The sequence below is a fragment of the Cnephaeus nilssonii genome (assembly GCF_951640355.1).
Source record: "Cnephaeus nilssonii genome assembly, chromosome: 19".
Classification (NCBI taxonomy): domain Eukaryota; kingdom Metazoa; phylum Chordata; class Mammalia; order Chiroptera; family Vespertilionidae; genus Cnephaeus; species Cnephaeus nilssonii.
The window spans coordinates 42291075-42316653 of record NC_137090.1 but is presented as its reverse complement, the minus strand read 5'-3'; the positions used below and the strand labels follow the sequence as shown (position 1 = coordinate 42316653).

Genomic DNA, 25579 nt, shown 5'->3' with positions numbered 1-25579 from the left:
AGCAGACTAGAATCTTGATGTCTTTAAAATACAGAGCAAAGGGGATATATGTGATACTTTCAACAATAAAGATTTTAAAAATAAATAAAATAAAATACAAGGCAATTGAAGCCTCACAGACTTATACCTAATAGGTAAGAGAGTACATAGCTTAGTTCCATATAATTACAAAACAGAAATCTGAAATAGGACTTTCTCATCAAGTCTCTTCTATCTGGTTTTCTAGGAAAATTTAAACAAACTGATGACCAATCTGAGGAGCACACACCCTCACTTCGTACGGTGTATCATTCCCAATGAAACCAAAACTCCAGGTAAGATATAAGAGCATGAAGTAATCAAACAGGCACAACTTTGAAAATTCAGTGCCCAGTAGTAAGTACTGTGATATCCTTTTAGGGGCCATGGAGCATGAACTTGTCCTGCACCAGCTGAGGTGTAATGGTGTGCTGGAAGGCATCAGAATCTGCAGAAAGGGATTCCCAAGCAGAATCTTATATGGGGACTTTAAACAAAGGCCAGTCTCTCTTTGTTGTTTTTCACTGAATGCCATGAATATTTAATCATTTAATTATTATCCTCTGTTCATTGTATTTCATGTATCCTGTTTAGTAAATACTATATAATTAAGAAGCCAAATAACATAATTTTGTGGTGGTAGGACGGAATAACAAATTAGAAGAGGTGACATTTCTTAAAAATAGGAATGAGGCATGCATTAGATAGTGGAAAAATTATATTGTTTTATTATCTAAACTTAAAGGACAGCTGGATTTTCTAATATATTTTACTCTTTCTCTGAGATTTTTATTGATGTTTCTTTTTGGTGTAATTTGATTTTCACATATGATCACACCTTTCTTTCTTTGATTGAACAGATACAAAGTTTTAAATGCAAGTGCTATTCCAGACGGACAGTTCATTGACAGCAAGAAGGCTTCTGAGAAACTTCTAGGGTCCATTGACATTGATCACACCCAATATAAATTTGGACATACAAAGGTATAGCTGTTATTTATTTACACCTGATCCAAGTACCTTCTGCCATCTCTGTGTCTTCTGTCCTATGGGGGATGCTGTGTGACTCTCCCTTTTTCTTCAAAGGTTTTCTTCAAAGCTGGCCTTCTGGGTCTTCTGGAAGAAATGAGAGATGACAAATTGGCTCAGATTATAACAAGAACTCAAGCCGTCTGTAGGGGATTCCTAATGAGGGTAGAATATCAGAAGATGTTGCAAAGGAGGTAACTATGCTGACTATCAGAATTGTAAGGTGCCTTAGGGACTATCAATCAACCTTCATCACTCATTAACTCTTTCATTTTGTGGCTATGTGCTTTTCACCCAGTTCAGAATTCACCCCTACAACTCATCAGCTTTTGCTGATCCTCTCACGCTTGGATTCCCTTCAAAACTTCTCTTCTCCCTGCCATTTGTCCCTTCCCATCCATCTCACATACAACTGCAGGAATAATTTGCAGTAAGCACTATTTTCATCATGCCACATCTCAGTTTGTGTTTCCCCGTGGTCTGCGATATCAAATCCAAGTTACCTTGCATGGCTGTCAAGCCCTCTCTATTCCCCACCTCATCTATCATTTCCAACCACACAGCCTTTCCAGCCAGTCTAAACATCTGCTTATCTCCTATTTTCAGGTTTGCATAAGCCCTCTCTCCTCATCCTAATTTATCTATTTATGAATTCAAAACTTCCATTATTCCTTTCTCTAATTAACCTCATCCAGTTCTATCTACACAGCAATACTGCATTCCCTGTCCTCAAACACACATTTTGCATTCATTTTGTTCATTAAGTACTTATTTATGTCTGCATTATGCATTCCCAAGTTATATACATGTGTCTATCTACATTATGATTTGTGTCATAGTATCTGCCTTCTCAGAGTTATGGTTCTTATAAATCAGACCTATAAAAATAGAATTTCCATTTCAGGAAGCTTGAGAAAACATACACATTGCTACAGGGTAGTCAAATCTTGCCAATCTATTGCTACAGTTTGCAGAAAGGCTGTCTTTTACTACTATTTTACAATTTTATTTAAATAAAAGAAATTTTGGAACTCAATCTGTGCTAAATGCCCTGAAGATATTAAAAATATAATGAGCAAGTAACAATGAGGCATTTCAAAGAATTTGAGAAAAGACAGTATACTATCTGAAGAAGCTAACAAAAGAAATTTATAGAGTGAATAATTCAGTGGTGAGTTAAGTAAGAGAGGCTTCAAGGAAGACATGATAAATCATAAGCTCAACTTAGGTAGGACAATTCAGAAAGCAACCTATGCCATTTCATAATTCAGATCCATATGCCAACAGACAAGCAGCTCAATCAATTTACAATTGCCACATCCACTCCCAAATCACTAATATTGTAGTATCTCAGATGAAGTAGTACATGATGTTCATTCATGTAAAGTATTTCTTCTCTAAAGTCAGCTTCTTTGCTTGTTTGGTAGGACTTGAAAATGCAGAATTGTTAAATATAATCAGCACACATTAGCAAAGCAGTTATACTGAGGATTATTATAAGTGTGAGTGTGAAGATGTGCATACACATGTATAAAGCCTGCATATAACATATACATAATTTAACATATCATTTATATGTGGAGGATCATTAAAAGGGGAGTTTGCATATAAAAAATAATAGCATTGTCTCTAATAGATATTATTATTTATAATAATAGCATTATCTCTAATAGATACACTGATATTTCTGTGTCATTTCAGAGAAGCATTATTCTGCATCCAGTACAACGTCCGCGCCTTCATGAATGTCAAGCACTGGCCCTGGATGAAGCTCTTCTTCAAGATCAAGCCCCTCCTCAAAAGTGCAGAGACCGAGAAGGAAATGGCCACCATGAAGGAAGAGTTCCAGAAGACCAAGGATGAACTGGCCAAGTCAGAGGCAAAAAGGAAGGAGCTGGAGGAAAAAATGGTCACTCTCTTAAAAGAGAAAAATGACCTGCAACTCCAGGTTCAATCTGTGAGTACTCTGTATTCTGAATGTATCATGTCACTGAAGCTTTTCTGGAATTCACACATACTTTGGATTTACAAATGACCTTTTCTTGAAAAAGAAAATCTCAATTTTCCCTTTAGTAGTTCATTTAACTTACAATATTCCTATGAGAAAGGCACAATTACTTCCAAATTACAAATGGAAAAGAAAAGAATGCATTTACATGTCACAAATTTAACATGAAGAAATTAGTTTAAAGGCAAGCCCCCAAATTTCATTTTATCCTTTTGCCTTGTCTGCTTTATCCCAGCCTTAAAATATAGCTCTATTTTCTAAATGCAAGTGTAGAGATTATATTTAACCCTTTGCACTCGCTTGCTTTTTTCTCGATTCCTGCTACCGATGCTAACCGTGTCGAGTCACACTCGACATCCGAGTGCAAAAGGTTAAATTCAAGAAACACAATATTCTCATTCCTCTTTGTATCTCTTTTCCTCAGCTCCCTTCCCTTCCCAAGATTTAGCTCAATGAATTTATCTGGGTACTTGAACTACCAAGGTATAAGGTAGAGGGAAGTACCTTCTAGGATTCTTCCTTTGATACAGACACCGAGTTCTTAAAACTTCTGTTTATTAATTCAGGAAGGAGTTATAACCAGAGTGGGGGTAGGTTTGGCACCTACACTCTGGCTGAACACAATTTTACTTGATCCAACAAGCCCAAGGATGTCATGAAGAATCTTGTGAAAATAATAGTTTTCCTAAAATTTTTAAGCTATTTTCAACTTTTCCTTCTGATAACTTTACTTATATGCAAGTTATAGTTTCCCAAAAGCATAGGATCACAGTCTCTTCATCTTAACCTCTTGATAGGTATTATTATCAGTCAGTGAGTAAATATTTACTGAGTGTATCAATCACTGTTAAAAATAGATGCAAAAGAACCCTGGGAAATCCCCAATATCATCCATTTAAGCCAGGGGTAGGGAACATCCTATAAGGCCTGCAAAATCATTTGGTCAGGTCCTGCCAAGTCATTTAGGGATGAGTTAATTAAATGTTTAACCAAATACAGCAGGCTAATTTTTAAGTTGATAATTTTGTATGGCCCATGAATGATGTTAGAAATATCCAAATGGCCCTTGGCAGAAAGATGATTCCCCACCCCTGATTTAAGCATTTAAAACTTAAGATATAAATAAAACACACACTGAAAAAAAAATTATCCAGGCCAGTGTAATCTAATAAATTAGTGGCTTAACTGATTTTCATTTGAGTCCTTTATTAACATAAAAATGTCATTGAGCTATATGAGTTTTCAAAAACTATATCTTCTTATATATTCTAAAATTTATTTTGAGGCTAAGGTAACTCTTAAAATGGAAATGAAAATTTTGGATAATTATAACACTGTTATGGACTCTCAAGAAGGTTTTGAGTGTATAAGAATGCTTCATGGAAATGTATTTGTAGGCCTAACATAGGTCTTTTTCTTTTCTTTTTAAAATTCATTCTATTAACTAGTTACTTGAGGTGAGTAGGCAATGCTCAAAAACAAAACTAACCAATTTGACTAAGTCAGAAATCTTTGAATATTACAGCTGAAATGCTCTTAGCAATCATTTCTTCTAACCCCCTTATTACATCTACTAGAGGCCCATTGCACGAAGAGATTCGTGCAATAGGCCTTCCTTCCCCTGGCTGCTGGCACCGGTTTTCCTCCGGCACCCAGGACCCAGGCCTTCGCTCTGGCCACCGCCTTCAGTCTTCACTCCCGGCGGAATACCACTCCTGTAGCTCCCTCCGCTCTCGCCATCCCCCTCATAGCAGGTGTCCCTCCCCACCTGGCTGCTGCGCACCTGCCTGTGTGCTGCCCAGAGGCCCAGAGCAGCTGGGGGCAGGGCCATCGCCATCTTTGTCAGGTTAATTTGCATACTCACTCCTGATTGGCTGGGAGGCATTGTGAAGGTACGGTCAATTTGCATATTTCTCTTTTATTAGTGTAGATATACACTGAGTGGCCAGATTATTATGATCTCTGAATGCATAATAATCTGGCCAGTCAGTGTATTTGTATCTCAAATGGGTACCAAAAGTATTCTAGACTTTTGCTGGAGATCAACCACCTATTTGCCCTGAGCTTTCTATCGGCCAGTGCAAAGGGGAAAACTGATCAGGTGCACGATTTATAGTATCTTTGATATCAAATAAATGAGGTACTCAAGAGAAGTACACTGAGTGGCCAGATTATTATGCGTTCAGAGATCACAATAATCAGGCCACTCAGTGTATATAAAAGCCTAAGCGACCAAACAACCAAACAACTGGTCGACCAGTAGCTATGACATGCACTGACCACCAGGGGACAGATGTTCAACACACAGGATCGGGCTCCCTCCTGTCTGGATCAGGCCTGCAGGGATCAGGCCAACACTGGCTATCCAACATCCTCCGAGGGGTCCTGGATTGCGAGAGGGTGCAGGCCAGGCCAAGGGAACCCACTGGTGCATGAATCCATGCACCGGGCCCCTAGTATAATATAATTGAACATAGGAGGAATAAAGCAATAAAGGTCAAACATATGCAGGCAAATTTGGGACAAGAACCCAAGCTTCCTTTGATTCTTCCACTCTTCTACACACTGCTTTCTAAAATAGTCAATTTCTTCAGTCCACTCATTTGCAGATTAATTTGCTTCTACATCTATAGTCTTACTTCTAATTAGCTGCATTTCTCCAGGACATGTAATAATATTCAATTAAGTTGAATTTATATTTATACTGAAAAATTCATCAAAATGCAGTGAACACTACTATTTTGTGCAAAGAACAAGTTCCAAATAAGTAACAAGTTCTCTAAGTATCTCACTGAATCTCCCCATAGGAAGCAGATAGCTTAGCTGATGCAGAGGAAAGGTGTGAGCAACTGATTAAAAACAAAATCCAGCTGGAGGCCAAAATCAAAGAGGTGACTGAGAGAGCCGAGGATGAGGAAGAGATCAATGCTGAGCTGACGGCCAAGAAGAGGAAATTGGAGGACGAATGTTCAGAACTGAAGAAAGACATTGATGACCTTGAGTTGACACTGGCCAAGGTTGAAAAGGAGAAACATGCCACAGAGAACAAGGTATGAGACATATTCTGCTATAGTGCTATACTATATAGAGATTCTACCATCCAATAAGCTGCTTTATAGTAGAGACAATCTCTTCCTTGACCTTCTAGGTGAAAAACCTCACAGAAGAGATGGCAGGCCTGGATGAAACCATAGCTAAGCTGACCAAGGAGAAGAAGGCCCTCCAAGAGGCCCACCAGCAGACACTGGATGATCTGCAGGCAGAAGAGGACAAAGTCAACACCCTGACCAAAGCTAAAACCAAGCTAGAGCAGCAAGTGGATGATGTAAGTGTATTTTTAATAAACATTTGAAAGATTTTTAATATACTTTCCATTTTTAACAAATTTTATTTTCTCATTAGCTTGAAGGGTCTCTGGAGCAAGAAAAGAAACTTAGAATGGATCTAGAAAGAGCAAAGAGGAAACTGGAGGGTGACCTAAAATTGGCCCAAGAATCCACAATGGATATAGAAAATGACAAACAGCAAATTGATGAAAAGCTTAAAAAGTAGGAACTCCAGGAAAAAAAAACCTCTATGTGATATCATCATCAAATTCATATGGGTCCTAATATGTCTTGTTCTTCTTTCTAAAGGAAAGAATTTGAAATCAGCAATCTGCTAAGCAAAATTGAAGATGAGCAAGCGGTAGAAATTCAACTCCAGAAAAAGATCAAGGAGTTACAGGTGAGTCATCTCACTTCCTTTTTTCTGTACGCCCCTCCCCCCCCCCCGCAAAAATAAACCACCTGAAAAGGAGATGAATGTATGTTCATGTGCTTGTGTCACTCCCAGGCCCGTACTGAGGAGCTGGAGGAGGAAATTGAGGCAGAGCGGGCCTCTAGGGCCAAAGCAGAGAAGCAGCGCTCTGACCTCTCCCGGGAACTGGAGGAGATCAGCGAGCGGCTTGAGGAAGCCGGTGGGGCAACTTCAGCCCAGCTTGAGATGAACAAGAAGAGGGAGGCTGAGTTCCAGAAAATGCGCAGGGACCTGGAGGAGGCCACCCTGCAGCATGAAGCCACAGCAGCCACCCTGAGGAAGAAGCACGCGGACAGTGTGGCTGAACTTGGGGAGCAGATAGACAACCTGCAGAGGGTCAAGCAGAAATTGGAGAAGGAGAAGAGTGAGCTAAAGATGGAGATCGATGACCTTAGCAGTAACACAGAGGCCATTTCCAAAGCCAAGGTACCCAATGCTGTCTCCAAATGATGTTAATTAATAACCTAGTAAAACACCTATTGTTCCTTGTCATTAAACATTGTTTGCAAGAAGTTTATAGCACTAATCTAATATTTTCTATTCTAATATATTCCATTCGATTTCATTTTTTAAATGCTGGATTTGACCCGTTAAGATTATTTCAAAATCCACTTTAATATCAGTCTTGGGATAGATGAATGGGCTCCAACAATGACCTCTTTAGGAACACTATACACTCAGGATGCTTGAACCCCAGCATGTTCCACAGATTTGGTGCATAACCTTCTACTCACACAACATGAATTTATTCACTGGAAAAATATTATAAGAATCAAGTTTTAACTTATTTTACTGCATACAATGTCTCACCCGTCACTGCCACATGTACCATAGGGAAACCTTGAAAAGATGTGCCGCACACTGGAAGATCAACTGAGTGAACTTAAGACTAAGGAAGAAGAGCAGCAGCGGCTGATCAACGACCTGACGGCTCAGAGAGCTCGCCTACAGACGGAATCAGGTAAATACCTTTCTCTGAATCCTGAAACTTAGTATTAGATAAAAGCGATTCCAGGAGTTCTTAATAAATAGCAATACTTCCATATTAGAGTGGATTAAGCAAACTATCAGAATTTGCTGAGCAGGTCAGAAAGAAAAAAATAAGCAAGAATCAGCAAGCAAGTTTACTTGTTACATTCCTGTGGCAACTCTGCCCTTTAATCTCCAGTTCTAACCAGTTCTATAATACTTAGAAGTATATATTTGATATGTACAAATATAAATATAAAAGCATTAGGCCAATTTTTAACGCCATTAACAAATCCTTTTACTTACATTATTCTTAGGTGAATATTCTCGACAATTAGATGAGAAAGATGCTTTAGTCTCTCAGCTTTCAAGGAGCAAACAAGTATCTAGTCAGCAGATTGAAGACATGAAACGTCAGCTCGAAGAAGAAACTAAAGTGAGTTTTACCTAAGATCTTCTTGGCTAATCATATCTAAACATGTCCAGTTAGGTTCTACTCCGAATGTGTAAATTAAATATCACTGAATAAATGAATTTAAGTCATTGACTCGTATTTCTGTAGGCCAAGAACGCCCTGGCCCATGCCCTGCAGTCCTCCCGCCATGACTGTGACCTGCTGCGGGAACAGTATGAGGAGGAGCAAGAAGGCAAAGCTGAGCTGCAGAGGGCGCTGTCCAAGGCCAACAGCGAGGTTGCCCAGTGGAGGACCAAATATGAGACAGATGCCATTCAGCGCACAGAGGAGCTGGAGGAGGCCAAGTACGTAGAATGAATTCTGGGGGAGGAGATGCCCAACTCAGCAACTCCCAGAAGCAGTTGTGAGGACATAGGTGACAATGGAAACATAACATAGCAGAAGCTAACAATTACTGAGTGCATACTATGTGTCAAATGTTATAAATACATTAGCTCATTTAGTTTTCATAGCAACATTATTATTCTTATCTCATTAGAGATGAGGAAATTGAAGCTGTGAGAGGTTAACTAATTAATCCAAGGGCATATGATTAATAAATGTTACAGCTGGGATTAGAACCAGATATTCTGATTCCAGAGTCCACTGTAAGCATTGCAGTAGAAAGAGATAGCTCTTACAACTCATGTTAGAGGCCATCCAACAATACATAATGTCCAGGATTGGTCTAAATCGAGTGAAGCCTTAGTCTGTGTGCAGACAAAAGGGGACCTTCAAGTAGATCTTCTTGGGCATCAAGGCTGAAGACTTGCCTGAAACCTAAGGAAGTATAGGTGGCACACATAGGAAATTAAAATGTAGGTGATTCAGAAAGGGGGAAAAACCTGCCTTTGTTTAAATTGCATGAATTGTCCTGATTTACCCATCAACTTCTTTCTCTGGTGAGATTGTTCAACTTTGATTAGAAGAAACTGGCTATATATTCTTTAGAGAAAACGTATATAAAATAAAATGGGAACTTTGAGATAAAAAATTAATATGCTCAGTATATTTTTGTCCAATAAAATATCTAGTCAGCTCAAATACATTTTAGAATGAGATTAAGATATATAAATCAATCGATAAAATTGTCCTGGTCACACATTCTCCACAATCATACTCAAACAGAAGTCCTGACACTAAGGGCAGTCTCTAAGAATTCAACAACTTACCAAGGATTTAAATCACCATTTATCAATCTAGGAAGTAGTTCTGGCTACCAGTTTTGAAAACCATGTTATTTGCCATGGAAACAGGACTGTGAAAGGAGGCCAAGGAGGTTATCGCTTGCACTGTCCTTAAATGCCTGGCTAACTTTTCAGGAAGAAGCTGGCCCAGCGTCTGCAGGAAGCTGAGGAGCATGTGGAAGCCATAAATGCCAAGTGTGCCTCCCTTGAGAAGACGAAGCAGAGGCTCCAGAATGAAGTGGAGGACCTCATGCTTGATGTGGAGAGATCTAATGCTGCCTGTGCAGCCCTGGACAAGAAGCAGAGGAACTTTGACAAGGTGGCCCAACCTGCTTAACCTTTATCAATGCTTACTTAGTCTACTTTTCTCCTGACATTGGCTGATGCTTTACTGCTTTTCAGATCTTATCAGAATGGAAACAGAAGCAGGAGGAAACTCAGGCTGAACTTGAGGCCTCCCAGAAGGAGTCCCGTTCTCTCAGCACTGAGCTGTTCAAGATCAAGAATGCCTACGAGGAATCCCTGGACCATCTTGAAACACTAAGGAGAGAGAATAAGAACTTGCAGCGTGAGTCCTCTTGAATTTCCTTACTCAACATAGCCTGACTGGACCTTTCCATGTTGCCATCAGCTCACCACTTCTCCCTTGCCTGTTCACCACAGAGGAGATTTCTGACCTCACTGAGCAGATTGCTGAGGGTGGGAAGCAAATCCATGAATTGGAGAAAATAAAGAAGCAAGTGGAACAAGAGAAATGTGACATTCAGGCTGCCTTAGAGGAAGCAGAGGTACATATTACCAGGTTGTTGGGGGATGAAAATCAAAGAAAAACATCAGTAAAAACACTCAAAGTGGATAGTGATAGTGTAAAGTATATATTTTATCATCAAACTGGTGAGAAGTTGAACTTGTATAGCTTTATAAAGGGAATTTGGCAATAGTAATCAAAAGTCTTAAAAATGTAACTACTATGACCCATCAATTCTCTATCTAAAAAAATAATCTTAAATGGAAATAAAGTTTTAAGCACAGAGATGTCCAATCCAAGAACAAGATTAAGAAAAGTATGGAACATTCACATGATGCAATTTTATACAGAAATTAAATATAATTAACAAAGAAATATTTATTGTAGATGATTTTAAAGCAATATACATATTTGCATATACAATATAATTTTATTACATAGAAATACATATAAAACTAGAGGCCCAGTGCATGAATTCATGCACCGGTGGGGTCCCTTGGCCTGGCCTGCAGGGATTGGGCTGAAACCGGCTCTCTGATATCACCCAAGGGGTCCCAGATTGCAAAAGGGTGCAGGCCAGGCTGAGGGACCCCACCAGTGCACTATCAGGGCCAGGGAGGGGCCACGGGAGGGTTCCAGGGCATGTTCGGCCCATCTAGCCCAGTCCCAATCAGCTGGACCCCAGCAGCAGGCTAACCTACCGGTTGGAGCATCTGCCCCCTGGTGGTCAGTGTGCATCATAGTGACTGGTCGAACGGTTGAACAGTCGGAGGGACAATTAGCATATTAGGCTTTTATATATATAGACAGGAAAAAAACTAGGAAAATGCATAACATTAAAATGGTTATCTCTGAGGTCACAACATGAAGTTTTTTTTCTTTGTTTTTATATATTGCCCCCATGTTCTATAATGAACATGTATAATGTAATCAGAAAAAAACTTAAGTTTTAAAACTGAGAATTTCTAAACCAGGAATGAAAATATCACACATGAACATTTTAATTTATAAAACAGATTAAGAGGTCACATAAGTTTAATCATATAATTTTTATTAGTACTTACATGAGTAATATTGTATAGTACTTTATTCTTTACAAAGCACCTTTATTACAGAGCTGCCCTGTATAATCCAGGACTGAATAAACAAAAGAATGATTTACCTAACAGGCTCTTGGAACTACTGTATTGTAGTTTGTAAAATTACATAAACTGATATTAATGTTTGTCTCACAAGAAATATATTCCAAATACTCATTTTCCATTATTAATTGATCACTGTTTTGTTAAGGCATCTCTTGAACATGAAGAGGGAAAGATCCTACGCATCCAGCTGGAGTTGAACCAAGTCAAGTCTGAAATTGACAGGAAAATTGCTGAAAAGGATGAAGAAATTGACCAGCTCAAGAGAAACCACGTTAGAGTGGTGGAGTCGATGCAAAGCATGCTAGATGCTGAGATCAGGAGCAGGAATGATGCTCTGAGAGTCAAAAAGAAGATGGAGGGAGATCTTAATGAAATGGAAATCCAGCTGAACCATGCCAACCGTTTGGCTGCAGAGAGCTTGAGGAACTACAGGAATACCCAAGGGATCCTAAAGGTAAATGAGTCCACATTTAACAGTTCAGATAAGTCAGGCAAGTTACTGGTCTTCCATTCCTCTAAAAACCTTCTTGTTAAACCATCTTTTTTTTCTTTTAACAAATTATACAGTTCATAGTATGGAGACAACTAAATTAAATTCACATAGAATATTTTTAAAGAAAATTATGATATGAGAGCAAGTGCAAGACTGGCACCAAATGGCCTGAGATTGAGTTTTAGTTTTACTAGATGCCTGATTTTAGGCAAGTTATTTAACCCCTCAGAATCTGTTTTTGTGAGAATCAAATGAGACAACAGATATCAAGTACTATGTAGAGCATATGGAAAATGTTCCATGAATGATAGACAGTAGGACTTGCACATGAAAAAATAACTAATATCATAAATGGAACAGGAGTCTGTCTCCTGATAAGTCTTTCTTATGTGAGTTAGTGACATCACCATATTCATGCTCTTTCAAATGACAGGCCTGTCATTTCCTGTTCCTGGTACCAATACATGCTCCCAGTTCATCTCCAAGGATATTCATATCCAAGGATATTCATATCCTCTTCAGAGTGTGTAAGGCCTTTTTTTACTTAACAGGACACCCAGCTACACCTGGATGATGCTCTTCGGGGCCAGGAGGACCTGAAGGAGCAGCTGATGATGGTTGAGCGCAGAGCCAACCTGCTGCAGGCCGAGGTGGAGGAGCTGCGGGCATCTCTGGAGCAGACGGAGAGGGGCAGGAAAATCGCAGAACAGGAGCTGCTGGATGCCAGTGAGCGTGTCCAGCTCCTGCACACCCAGGTAAAACCCTCACATCAAACAAATGCTGGTGTATTGTTAAGTGATGAATAGGGATTATAGTGTGAAATTACTCTATTTTTATAAAATATGGTGTCCAAAAAAATGTATACACACTTTGAATGATTATAGAGTTTATTAACATATAGTTCATTTTCACAGTTTAAAAAAATCTACAGAAATGAGTAAATTTTTTGTCAATGCCTGTTTTCAAACTGATGACAGCTCTGGTACAGTCAATGATGATAATGCAAATCAATGAATCGCAAGCATCAAGAACATTTCATTCGGTATTTGTGTGCCTTCAATTCATCAACTGTTGCTGATTTTGTACTGTAAACTATCCTTTATGTATCTCCATAAAAAAGTCTAGTGGACAAATTTTCTTTGTTTGAAGTTTAGTCCTGCTTCACCCATTATTTCAAATCAGTTAAACCTGAAAAGGAGTGAAAATTAAGTGAATTATCAGCTGTTACAGTGTGTATACATTTTTGGAGGGACAGCCTGTGTCTCCCACCCCCCTAAAATGTATACAGACTTTGAATAATTATAAAGGCAATGTTTGAATTTCAACTGTGTCTTCAAACTTCAAGTAACATTTTAGGATGAATTTCCTTTGTTCAAAGCTTAGTCTGGCTGAAAAGAAAAAAAAAAACATCCATTGAGCTATTAGCTTTTAAAGTGTGTATACATGTTTCTGGGAATATATATATATATATATATATATATATATATATATATATATATATATTAAAGGATGGGCAATATAACTAAAATATTAATTTTCTACCCCCAAAAAAGAGGGAATTACATTTTATTTAAAAATTAGGTTTGGTTTTTTATTTTGAAAACCACAATGTGGACTAATCATGAACAAAGATATCTGTTGACTCCAAAATGTGAAAATGTTCCTTGCAGCATTTCCCATCAGGAGAGCGTCAGCATTTAGCTTGTTGTGTTTACTGTCCCTGTGCCTTGCAGGATGTTTAGTATCCCTGACTTACCCAGACAGTAAATGCAGTAGCACCCCTTAGTCACTTTGAAAACCAAATATTTCCAAGTACTCATTAAAGCAGTAAGTAGTGCTTCCCTTTGAGAACCAGGGATTGACATTTTAAGAAAATGTTTTCGTAAGAGTAATCCAGCATTCCCCGAGGGACCAAAGCATGAAAGTTCACAGAGAATAGATTCCTTCCAACTGAGAAACTCCCAGTACCATGCTCACAAAAGGAATTTATTCTTTTCTAATATTTTCAACCTTTTATGGTACAGTATGAGTGATGTCCAGTCGAAATATAACTGAGAGCGCACATAATTTACAGACATTCTTAAATCTCAGAACTCCTTATGCATAAATCAGGTGGACCTTGGGCAATGGTGGAAGCAGGGGGGAGCTCCAATCTTGTAAATAATTATTTTGTATTGAACAAATATTTAAAGTTTATTGAAATGTTGCTATTAGTCCCTTGCATGAGCCAACAAATAAGACATTTATAAAATCCCATGAGGGCAAACTATAAAGCTTGCTAATTCCCACTGACTATTTTTACAGAACACCAGCCTGATCAACACCAAGAAGAAATTAGAAAACGATGTTTCACAACTCCAGAGTGAAGTGGAAGAAGTCATTCAAGAATCACGCAATGCAGAAGAGAAGGCCAAGAAGGCTATCACTGATGTAAGATGAGCATTTGCTTTACTGACACACATTTGCTACCTGCCGTTACCAGGTTTCCTTATTTTCTTTACTTATGTGCTAATTAGGCGGCCATGATGGCCGAGGAGCTGAAGAAGGAGCAGGACACCAGCGCCCACCTGGAGCGGATGAAGAAGAACCTGGAGCAGACGGTGAAGGACCTGCAGCACCGTCTGGATGAGGCTGAGCAGCTGGCCCTGAAGGGCGGGAAGAAGCAGATCCAGAAGCTGGAGGCCAGGGTGGGTATCTCAATCTCTCCAAATCTGGGAAGGGAAAAAGGGCACTCCCTCTACGCATCTCTCTTCCTTCATATTGACTCCTATCCTTGTCCTGGGGGTGGGGACATCCACGTAATTCCTTCAGTAGGGTCCTTAGCTAATTAATATCTTCCAAGACTGACCTGTAGGTATCTTTCTTGGTTGCAGATACGTGAGCTTGAAGGAGAAGTTGAAAATGAACAGAAACGCAATGCTGAGGCTGTTAAAGGTTTGCGGAAACATGAGAGAAGAGTAAAGGAACTTTCCTACCAGGTAAGGGAATAGGTTTCTAGAATATCCAGACTTCCTGCCCAGTGGGAAATTGGAAACCTGGTGACAATCTATGTGTCACTCACAAATAGACACATTAACTTGGTACATATAAGAGGCAAATGATACAGGTGCTTATCACAGGCATATACTAAACTTGGAAAATCAGGAAAGCTTTTAGATAAAAACATAAGAAAGAGCATAAGTTTTAAAGCCAGATAAGTGTGGAAAATCAGGAAAGCTTTTAGATAATAACATAAGAAAGAGCATAAGTTTTAAAGCCAGATAAGTGGGTATTAGCTCTAATCTGGCCTCTCTTATTTTTTATACTTGGGTAGATTACGTAACACTCTTAACCTTAGTTTCATCACCTATAATGCAGAGTAACAACATCCACTCTCCAAGGTAGGAAGATAAGGATTAGAAAAGATGTTTACAGGGTGGGGCAAAAGTAGGTTTACAGTTGTGAGTACTCGAAATAGTCTATCTTTGTATTATTGCTTCTTAATTGTTGTATTATTTTCCATATGAATAACTATAAACCTACTTTTGTCCCACCCTGTATAATTACCTAATACAGTGCCTGCAAATAGTGGACATTTAGTAAGAGTGGTGACTATTATTATGAAGAACACCTCGGAGTTTACCACCTTTACCCCAGGCCCACTGCCATCATACCAGAGTGATTTATTTTACCACCTATGGTAGACTTATTTCACGGGGTTGAATGCAAATCATTTTTTCAAACTTGCAGAGTGAGGAGGACCGCAAGAATGTTCTCAGACTGCAGGACTTGGTGGACAAATTACAGGCAAAGGTGAAATCCTATAAGAGACAAGCTGAGGAGGCTGTAAGTATCTTTAAGCTTTTGGGGAAAGAAAAAAATGGGGGGAGGGATAGAAAGTATATAAAGAGAATTAAAGTATATAATGAGAAAAGAGGGGAGATAAGTATATAATGAGAAAGGAAAGTATATAATGAGAAAGAAGAAGACAAAGTAAGAATATACAACTCATATTTTAAAAGCTGTTTTTAAAAATAGAAATGTACCCTAAAATCCTAACTACAGAATAAGACTTCAAGAGGAGATACTTTTTTATTAAACAATTTGTAAGGTTTGTGGGGGAGGGGAGGGAGAAAGTTCTAACTAACCCACCTTACTTGATAACTGTAAAGGATATATAGTAGAAACTATAATTAACACCATAGTAAGTATTCCTCTCCCTCTAGAAATGCACAAAGTCAAGTTTGGCATTTTCAAATGCCAAACTTAAATCTTTTACCCCAGCTGACTTATCTGCTCACTTATCTTCTCACTACCAGTATCATCATCAGGGGCTGACTTATCTGCTCACTACCAGTATCATCATCAGGGGCTGACTTATCTGCTCACTACCAGTATCATCATCAGGGGCTCCTCTAGCTGACTTATCTGCTCACTACCAGTATCATCATCAGGGGCTCCTCTCTCCACATTGCTATAGCAGTAAGGACTTGTCAGAAGATCCTCCAGTTTTCCTTTTCCTAGTTGTTTCTCATCCTTCCAAATGCAGTGTGGTAGGCAAGAAGTAGGTAAGAAGGAAGGGAAGGAAGGAAGAAAGGGAGAGGCACAAATAGTAGTAATAAGTCCAACCAATAGAGGCATACTTTCTTCCTAGCCCCACTGTTCCCCTTTCTCTCTATTCCAAAGTAAAAATATATGGCAAAGAGTTTTAAGTGGGGTTTTCCCAAAGTTATCATCTGGCCTGACATTTACTTACTAAATTCTGTAATGGAGGGTAACTGGGTCTCTTCCTCTTTTCCACCCAACCCATACATCATAAATGGATTTCACGTTTGTATGGGTTTAACATAATAAGTTGTCCCTTCCATTTCTAAAGTTTCTTCTCTTATTCTTTAAAGTAAAAAAATGTAACTGAAGTTATAAGTTCTGTCCAGATTTGAAGTCAGACATGGCAAACTGACCATAAGAAGGCAATAGCTGAGTTGAGGAAATAACCCTGTTTGGTGAAAAGTGCAATAAGAACCACAAAGTCTAATTCTCACATTTTCTCTCTATTCTCAGGAGGAACAATCCAACGCTAATCTTGCTAAATTCCGCAAACTCCAGCATGAGCTGGAGGAGGCTGAGGAGCGGGCTGACATCGCTGAGTCCCAGGTCAACAAGCTGCGGGTGAAGAGCCGCGAGGTTCACACAAGAGTCATAAGTGAAGAGTGACCCCTGATGCTATGGAATGACTGAAGAGAGGCACAAAATGTGCTATTTTTGGTCACTTATTTTATGACGTTTATTTTCCCCTTAATGTTGAGTAAATAAAAATTACAGTAAACTTATAGACAACATTGTCATTTTTATTTCCAAAATTATTTGCTCTTAAATACAGTTCTCACCTAGCTATTATTTTTAATGCTTTGCAGAACATTCAATATTCTGTACCTCCATCACTACCCAGCATCACCTTTCCCACCACTCCCACCATATAATTATCGTTTGCTATCTTGATCTCATTAAATCTCTAGATTATTAAAAATTACTAAGGAAAAGACTCCCTAAGACTTCCCCTTCAGACTGAACCCATTCATTTATCTACTCCACAAATAGTTATTGAGTATCTACTATGTGTCAGGCACTGTTCTAAGTTCTGTGGGTGTTGCTGTGAACATAGTTCCTGTCCTCTGGGTGCTTATATTCTACAAGGAAAGAAAGGCAATGAACAGCTAAGAAGCTATGTAATAAATCAGATGGTAAATGCTAATCCTATATAATATAAGCATAATGTGCAAATCGACTGAACAGCGGAACCGCCTGCTATGACGTGCACTGACCACCAGGGGGCAGACGCTCAATGCAGGAGCTGCCCCCTGGTGGTCAGTGCGCGCCACTCAGCCAAAAGCAGGGAGTGGGCCTAAGCCATCAGTTGGATGTTCCCCAGGGGCTCCCAGACTGCCAGAGGGCGCAGGCCGGGCTGAGGGAACCCCCAGAGTGCATGAATTTCGTGCACCGGGTCTCTAGTGGAAAATAAAAACATATGGCAGTTAGTATTTTTGCATAGTAGTCAAGGAAGCCTCTCTAATAAGACATTTGAGCAGAGACCTGAAGGAAGCAAGAGAATAATAAGCTATGTGAGTATATGAGGGTAGAGGGAAAAACAGGAAATGCAAAGGCCTAAAACAGGGGCAGGTAGACACGTCACAAGAGACAGAGAGGAGGCCAGCAGGGCTGGAGAATGAGCAAGACAGAATATATAAATATATATAAAAGTGTAATATGCAAATCAACTGGACGGAGGAACTACCGGTGGGCTATGACGCGCACTGACCACCAGGGGGCAGGCGCTAAATGCAGGAGCTGACCCAGCCCATAGGCCCGGATAGCCCAATAAGGGTCTGCCGGCCAACCTCTCGGTCTCTCCTCGGCAGGCTCCGATCACCAGATGGGAAATGGGGAACCAGGGATGGATGGCAGACATGGGTGGCACCAGGGCCCCAATCGCCCTGCTGGTCACCCCACAAACAGAGGGTGACCGGTGGCAGCAGGGGGTGGGGCCGGCTGCTGGCAGCCAGGGAAGATTGGCCCTGATTGCAGGCCAGGCCTAGGGACCCTACCTGTGCACGAATTTCATGCACTGGGCCTCTAGTTATAAGAGAGGAACCAGAGAGGCCCAAGGACCACCTAAGAACTTTTGCCTTTACTCAGAGTGAGATAGGAAAGCTGGAGGGTTTTGAGGAAAGGAGGAAAATGAAACACATTTTAAATGAATCACTCTGGTTGCTGTATTGAGGATAGACATAAGGGAGAAACAGGGGGACGAGTTAGGAACCTACAATAAAATAAAAGATTTAAAAATGACAGTGGTATAGACCAGAAAAATAGCATTGGCAAATGATAAGAAGTGGATGGACTCCAGATGCATTGTGAAGGTAGTGCACATAAGATTTTCTAATAGACTGGACAAATGATTGGGTCACAGAGAAAGAAAGAGGAAGAGGACTTATTAAAAGAACAAGGATAAAACAAGAAAGATTTGGTTGAGTTTGGTCTCCAGAAAGAGAGGAAGCAATAGAACAAAATGCAATCTAGACCAAATGTGTATATTATCCACCCCTGCCCCTCCTCCACCTTCTAGCATCTACTCTTGCCCTACTCCCAACCCCTATCAGTCTCAATCTTTTACACTATAAATTGGACAGGCCACAATCTCAAATATGTCTAAAATGAATAACAAAGTTTAAAACAAAAACAAAAATTCAGAATATTCTACTAAGCAAAATTTTAGATCAAAAGGGAAATCAAAACTATAATCACAAAAACTTCTATAAGTAAAAGTAAATCTTTGTGACCTTGGCTTATGGGAAGATTTCTTAGATACAATACCAAAAGCACACTACATAAAGAAAAAATTGATAAATTGGACTTCATCAAAATTTTAAGTTTCTGCCTCTGAAAAACACTGTTAATGAAATGACAAGCCACAGATTGAAAAAAGATATTTTCAAATTACATCTCAGATAAAGGATATGTGTCCAGAATATACAAAGAAATTTAAAATTCAAAGAAAGAAAACAATAACCCAATTTTTAAAGAGGGAAAAGATTTCAATATGTCACCAAAGAAGATGTACAGATGATAAACAGGTACATGAAAAATGTTCAACATCATGAGTCATTAGGAAAATAACAATTAAAACATAATGAGATCACAACTTACCACTACAATGGCTAACAGTCCAAGTGTTGGACAATAGGCGGCAAAAGTGGACCTCTCATATCTGCTAGTGATAATGTGAAATGGCAAAGCCACTTCGGTAAACAGTTTGACAACATCTTAAAAAGTTAAGACATTGTCCATTTGTTCCAGTCACTCTATTCCTAGGTATTTACCCAAAAGAAAGTAAAATATAGGTCCATACAAAGACTTGTACACAAATATGCACTGCATATTTATCTGTAATAGCCAAAACTGGAAACAATCCAAATGTCCATCAACAAGTGAATAAATAAAGTGTGTGGTGCCGCCATACAATGGAGCACTACTCAGCAATAAAAAGAAAGAAACTATTTACACACAAAAAAAGATGGATGAATTTAAAAATAATTATGCTGAGTGAAAGCATCCAGACAAAAAAAAGAGTGTTAACTTTTTTATCCCATTTATATAAAACTAGAGGCCCGATGCACGAAAATCATGCCCTCAGCCCAGCCTGTGCCCTCTCACAGCCTGGGAGCCCTAGGGAGATGTCAGATTGACAGCTTAGGCCTGCTCATCCAACATCTTAGCGCTACCAAGGAGGCAGGAGAGGCTCCTGCCACCACCACTGCGCTCACCAGCCATGAGCTTGGCTTTTGGCTGAGCGGTGCCCCTTGGTGGTCAGTGCGCATCATAGCAATGGGTCTTTCCACTGTTCAGTCAATTTGCATATTGGCCTTTTATTATATAGGATTCTAGAAAATAAAAACTAATCTATGGTAACCAAGAGTTGATTAGTGGTTGCCTAGAGATGAGGAGGTAGGATTTATAGAAAGCACAAAAGAACAGTAGGGGGCATTACAAAGGTGCAGAAGGAAACTTTGGGGTATGATGGATATATTAATTTGATTCAGATGATGGTGTCATAGTGTATACACATGTCAAACACTTCAAATATGTGCAGTTTGTTATATGTCATGGGGAAATACTATAATTACAGTGCTTGGGAAAATAGTAATTAGAATACTGTATGTTAAACTTTAAAGCCAGAGTTATAACCTTTTATAGAATTATATTGAATCTATCAACTTGGGGAGAATTAAGATATTTACTATGTTAACTTTTCCAATTCATGAATACAGTATGCTTCTCCATTTATTTCCATCTTCTTTGGTTACTTTCATTGTGTTTTATAGTTTTCAACATGTAAGTCCTATATAAATTTTGTTAGATTCACACCTAAAAATTTTTTAAGTGATTGTAAATGGTATTTTACTACCAATTTTTGTGCCCACATATTCATTGCTAGTATATAGCATAGAGAAATACAACTTTTTTTTAATATGTTTGTCTTATATCCAAAAACCCTATTGAACTCAGTAAGTTTGAGTTTGTTTATAAATTCTTTGGGGTTTTCTACATAGACAATCATGTCATCTAGGAAAACAATCATTTAAAGTGAATCTAAATTAAAATGAGGTCTAAAATGCATAGTAAATAATGGGGGAGAGGGGTCTCATTCTGATTTTATCTTAAAAATAAAGCCAAAAGTTACTGAAATAAGTTTATTTTCTGTTACATTCCACAAGATTGAGGTTATAATTGCCACTCTCTGCTAATTCTCAGAACAAAGAATGAATCAATATTAGAGTTGTAGGAAAGGGACATAGTTCCCACAATCTCATATAATATGACATCCCTCATGTTAAGTTTTTGCAATGCAATCATAAAGAATGTACTTAGTTGCAAAAATGCATGATGGCTTCACTGTTATTTTTAAGGGTCTTCCTAATCCTTTGGTCCTGAATTCATTCTCTTGAGACACTTACTGCATCATCATCTTTGTCTGGTTTTAGTTCTTTAATTATTAACTACTAGTTCAATACTGCTGCATCCACACTAGTCAATGGCTTTGCAAAATTCCAGCAGATTTCTTTTTCTTTAAATATATTTTTATTGATTTCAAAGAGGAAGGGAGAGGGAGAGATAGAAACATCAATGATGAGAGAGAATCATTGATCAATAACCTCCTGCACGCCCTCTACTGGGGATCAAGCCTACAACTCAGGCATGTGCCCTGACCAGGAATGGAACCGTGACTTCCTGGTTAATAGGTTGACACTCAACCACTGAGCCACACCCGCCCGGCTCAAGCAGATTTCTAAAACACTTCATCAACTTCATTAAATTATGCAACTTTTGTTAAATGTCTCATCTTATTTTGCAGTCATTTTGCATTGATTATTGTATATTTACAACCTCTGACTATCATTAATGAAGTATTTTTTGTTTCCCTATGCAATATCATTACTGTGAAGACTCCAATAATAGTGACACCACTATTGGAAACCTTAAAACATCCATAGCCTTTGCCCAAAGTCTATTCTATAAATTTCATAATTAAAGATATACATAAACACTTACATGAAAATATTTTCCAAAGTATTTAAAAGAATAAAATATTAGAGCACCCTAAATGCCCAATAATAGAAAACTGGTTAAATAAATTATGGTACATTCATAGGATGAAACACTATGTAACTATTAAAAACCATGACATAGAAAAAAAGTTAATACCATTTTCATAATTTTAAGTTTTAAAGGCAGAACACAAAATCATGCTTACAGGCTGATATCTCAATTGTGTGTTTAAATATATGTGTTTTTAAAAATTGTCTATGTGTTTATGTAAACATGGAAGAGAAGGTATGAAAGGAGTTAAACCAAAGTTAGGCAGAGATTACCTCTATGCTAAAATGTTAGGAGTGATATTAAATTTTCCTTCAGTATGTCTGATTACACTTTGTATCTTTCTACCATGTGTATATTACTTTTGGAATTTTTTTTTAAAGGCTCATATTTTTTTTTCAATAAATAAATAAAAGTAAGCTGCTCCTTAAAACTCATATCCACTTCTCATCAAAGACAAGGCTATATAACTGCCAACAGGAAGGTGAAGAGGGGAGGGTCATTTGATGGATGAGACCATTAGCACAGCTGCTAAAAGCTGCTGCCTTTCATCCAAGCTTTCGGCAAGGATTAACATTCCAGGGCCAACACAGCAGCTGTCAGGGAGCAAACTTAAACGCCGCCTCCTGGCTGCGGCACAGATTCGGGCACATGTTACACATGCCAGTGTCCCCAGGCACCTTCAACTGAAGACTTCATAGATCACATTTTCCTAAGTGGGAAGCAGAAGAATCAGCCGTGGGCAGATGGAAAGAACCTGACTTAAGGGTGGAATTGACCAGCTGCATTCCTCCCTCCTGACTCCAAGGGTCACCAAGATGTTGCTTCGGAGCCCACGAGGAGAAACAAAGCCTCCCCGGTGATGAAGGAGAAAAACATTGCCCTGGTGAGGCACCCAAACGGGTCTCTGCTCGGATGACAGAAGCCTGACCTTCACAGGGGGGCCCACTAAGTTCCCATCTCCGCACAGCAGCCACGGCTCACCGCGCTCTCTTGGGGAAACTGAGGTACGATGCCGTGCGAGGGTTCAACTCATGAGATATTCTGTTAAGAACGTGGATGGAAAAGGCAGTGCCTTTTGAGAAAAAGAATCATAATTTTTTTCCCCCGATATTCTGAAACATAATTCGACCGATACCCACAGATTTGAGTGCCCAAGATGAAGTTAGCACGCTATATTATATAGGCATATGTATATGCCACACAATAACACGCCTATATATGCATTGGAAAACTTCCAATGGAACCCAGCAACGTGGGAATTTCAACCATTTCCTTCCGGCCCAGTCAGGTCCAGGGCTCTGCAGTCAAGCTCCCTGTCCACGTCCGGTTGCCTCTCCCACCCCGGCCTCACGCAGTTACTCTCTGGAATCGCGGACTAAAACAGTCGTGAGGACAAGCAAGGCCTTCCTTACTCACAAACAGGCAAACGCACACTTACCGGCGGGTCCCACCACCACGGCAGACCGTCCCAGCATGGCGGCACTTCCCGCCTTTCTTCCCGCCTAGCTCCTCCCAGGATGCCCTGGGGCACACCGGAAGTGGCCCCCCCCTCTCGGGGGAATTGAAACCTTGTTGCTTTCCAGTCATCAAAGCGCACGCTGCTGTCTGTTCTTGTGCCATCCGCCGGCCCACCTCCAACTAAACCAGAAACTGTTTGAGAGAACCCACGTTTCATCCCCAAAGTCTCCAACAGTGTCTTTGTAAGCCATTTGTTCACTGGAGATCAGACACTCACTAAATTATTTTATTTGACAGAATGAAGCAAAGATGAATAGAAAAGGAGCAGATAATAAGGCCAACATTCAGCACACAATAAAGAATAAAGCTGTCTTTATAATAACAGTTGGCATTTAAACCGCCAAATCCTTTTGTGGGTTTGCCAGGCTCTAACCAGCTGGCCCTGGTCACCTCTGCCACTTCATCCTGCTACTGTTTCTCTCACTCCCTTCACCCCTGCTGTCTGCCTTTTTGTTGTTGTTGTTGCTGTTCCTATGCAGGCGCACTCACCTCCCAAAGCCTTTGCATTTGTTTCCTCTGCCTAGAACACGGTCCCCTGTTGATATTTTCATGGTTTGCTCCTTCACTTCACTGTTTAAATATCACCTCTTAAAAAATTTTGTTTTAAGTAAGGCTAACATAATACTTTTAAAAAATAAAAATATCACCTCTTGAGAGAAACTTGCCCTGATCAATCTATTTAGACAGCAAACCATGTTTTCTTTCCTTTCCTCCGGAGCATTTATCACTAATTGGCATTAGATATCTGTTTGTTGTCCATCCCACATACTAGATGGAATTTCCAGGACAGCAGAGACTTTGCCTGTTTTGTTCCCCAGCATTTAAAATCCTCCCAGCACATAGTAGGTACTCAACGAATGTTTGATGAATAAACAGTTGAATGAGTGCATGTTCATTATGTTGCTGGCTTTGTGCATCGCAGCTATAGAATTAACATTAGGTGTGAATTCTTTCCATCATTCTGAGTTGGTGGGAGATCTCAAGCTGTTTCCTTCTAGCCTCATCTTGGTCAGGTGTGAGGATTTTGCCATCATGCCCCCAACAACCTTTCAGGTCGGGTGATGACCTTACCTAGGTTTGGCCAGGACACTTCTGATTTTCAAACTGAAAGCCACAGGAACTTCTTCAATTGTAGGCAAAGTAGGATGAGTGGTCGCCCTACTTCAGGTATCCATGCTCCACCTTCCTTGTAATTGTTGTGTGTGTGAGTGTGTGTGTGTCATGGTTGGGGTTGAGGAGTTAACTGACGAGTGTTCTGAGGTATCTGAACAGGAAACTGGCTACAGGCAGTGGATGGGATGGGAGGACTGGGTGGACCATTGCCAAGCTGTGGTCAGCTGACAGGCCTCCCCAAACAGCAACATAAAACACGTGACAGAGCCACATGGGAGATGCTGCCCTGGCCTCCAGAGCCCTCTGGCACTGGCAGTGGTTGGTGCCTTCTCTAGAGAAGACTCCTGGTTTCCAAATCTCAGGCTCTTCTGTCACATGGCCCCATCCACTCTCCCTTCTCCCAAACTATCTTGTCACTTCCAAATAGAAACCTGCCAGGAATTCACAAACTCAACTATCACAGGAACTCATGAGCTGGATATTGTTATGACCCCCCATTTTACTGATGAAGAAACTGAGGCTCAGAAAAGTGACATCACTTGCCCAAATTCACATTGTTTAAATGGTGAAGTCAGGATTTGAACCCCAGCATTCCAACTCTCAAGGTTCATTTATAGTTGCTACATTATCAATGCATATTTCAGCTGTTCAGGAAAGAATATATATATATATATAAAATATATATCTCCAGGGTGGGGGAAAAGTAGGTTTGCAGTTGTTCATATGGAAAATAATGCAATTATTAGTAAGTAACAATACAAGAACAAACTCTGTGTTTCGAGTACTCACAACTGTAAACCTTCTTTCACCCCACCCTGTATATATTTAGAATACATTGTTTAAGACCCGAATAATAGCGATTAAAAGTAATTGCCATGCTTTTCTTAGTTCTAATGAAGCTTTAAGCAACCAAAATATAACCAAAACACAGCCAATAGGCAGAAAACAGCAATGACAGAGGCCCT

The 25579-nt window shown here is 39.6% G+C and overlaps 1 protein-coding gene across 3 annotated transcripts in view; it reads left to right on the top strand.

The window, feature by feature from the left end:
• LOC307115436 (myosin-8) overlaps positions 1-17042 on the top strand; it is a gene marked incomplete at both ends in the record, with an annotated part of 73184 nt that extends 56142 nt beyond the window's left edge. For all 3 annotated transcript variants that reach the window (XM_079798656.1, XM_079798655.1, XM_079798654.1), the window contains 23 exons: positions 227-314; positions 400-517; positions 879-1002; positions 1105-1241; positions 2749-3004; positions 5863-6105; positions 6204-6380; positions 6458-6603; positions 6691-6781; positions 6890-7279; positions 7688-7814; positions 8140-8258; positions 8385-8581; positions 9599-9782; positions 9866-10031; positions 10127-10251; positions 11502-11810; positions 12401-12604; positions 14154-14279; positions 14366-14536; positions 14723-14827; positions 15579-15674; positions 16890-17042. In XM_079798656.1, the coding sequence (XP_079654782.1) occupies positions 227-314; positions 400-517; positions 879-1002; positions 1105-1241; positions 2749-3004; positions 5863-6105; positions 6204-6380; positions 6458-6603; positions 6691-6781; positions 6890-7279; positions 7688-7814; positions 8140-8258; positions 8385-8581; positions 9599-9782; positions 9866-10031; positions 10127-10251; positions 11502-11810; positions 12401-12604; positions 14154-14279; positions 14366-14536; positions 14723-14827; positions 15579-15674; positions 16890-17042 (3852 nt within the window). The remainder of the gene's footprint in view (positions 1-226; positions 315-399; positions 518-878; positions 1003-1104; positions 1242-2748; positions 3005-5862; positions 6106-6203; positions 6381-6457; positions 6604-6690; positions 6782-6889; positions 7280-7687; positions 7815-8139; positions 8259-8384; positions 8582-9598; positions 9783-9865; positions 10032-10126; positions 10252-11501; positions 11811-12400; positions 12605-14153; positions 14280-14365; positions 14537-14722; positions 14828-15578; positions 15675-16889) is intronic.
• Between the last annotated feature and the right edge of the window lie 8537 nt (positions 17043-25579).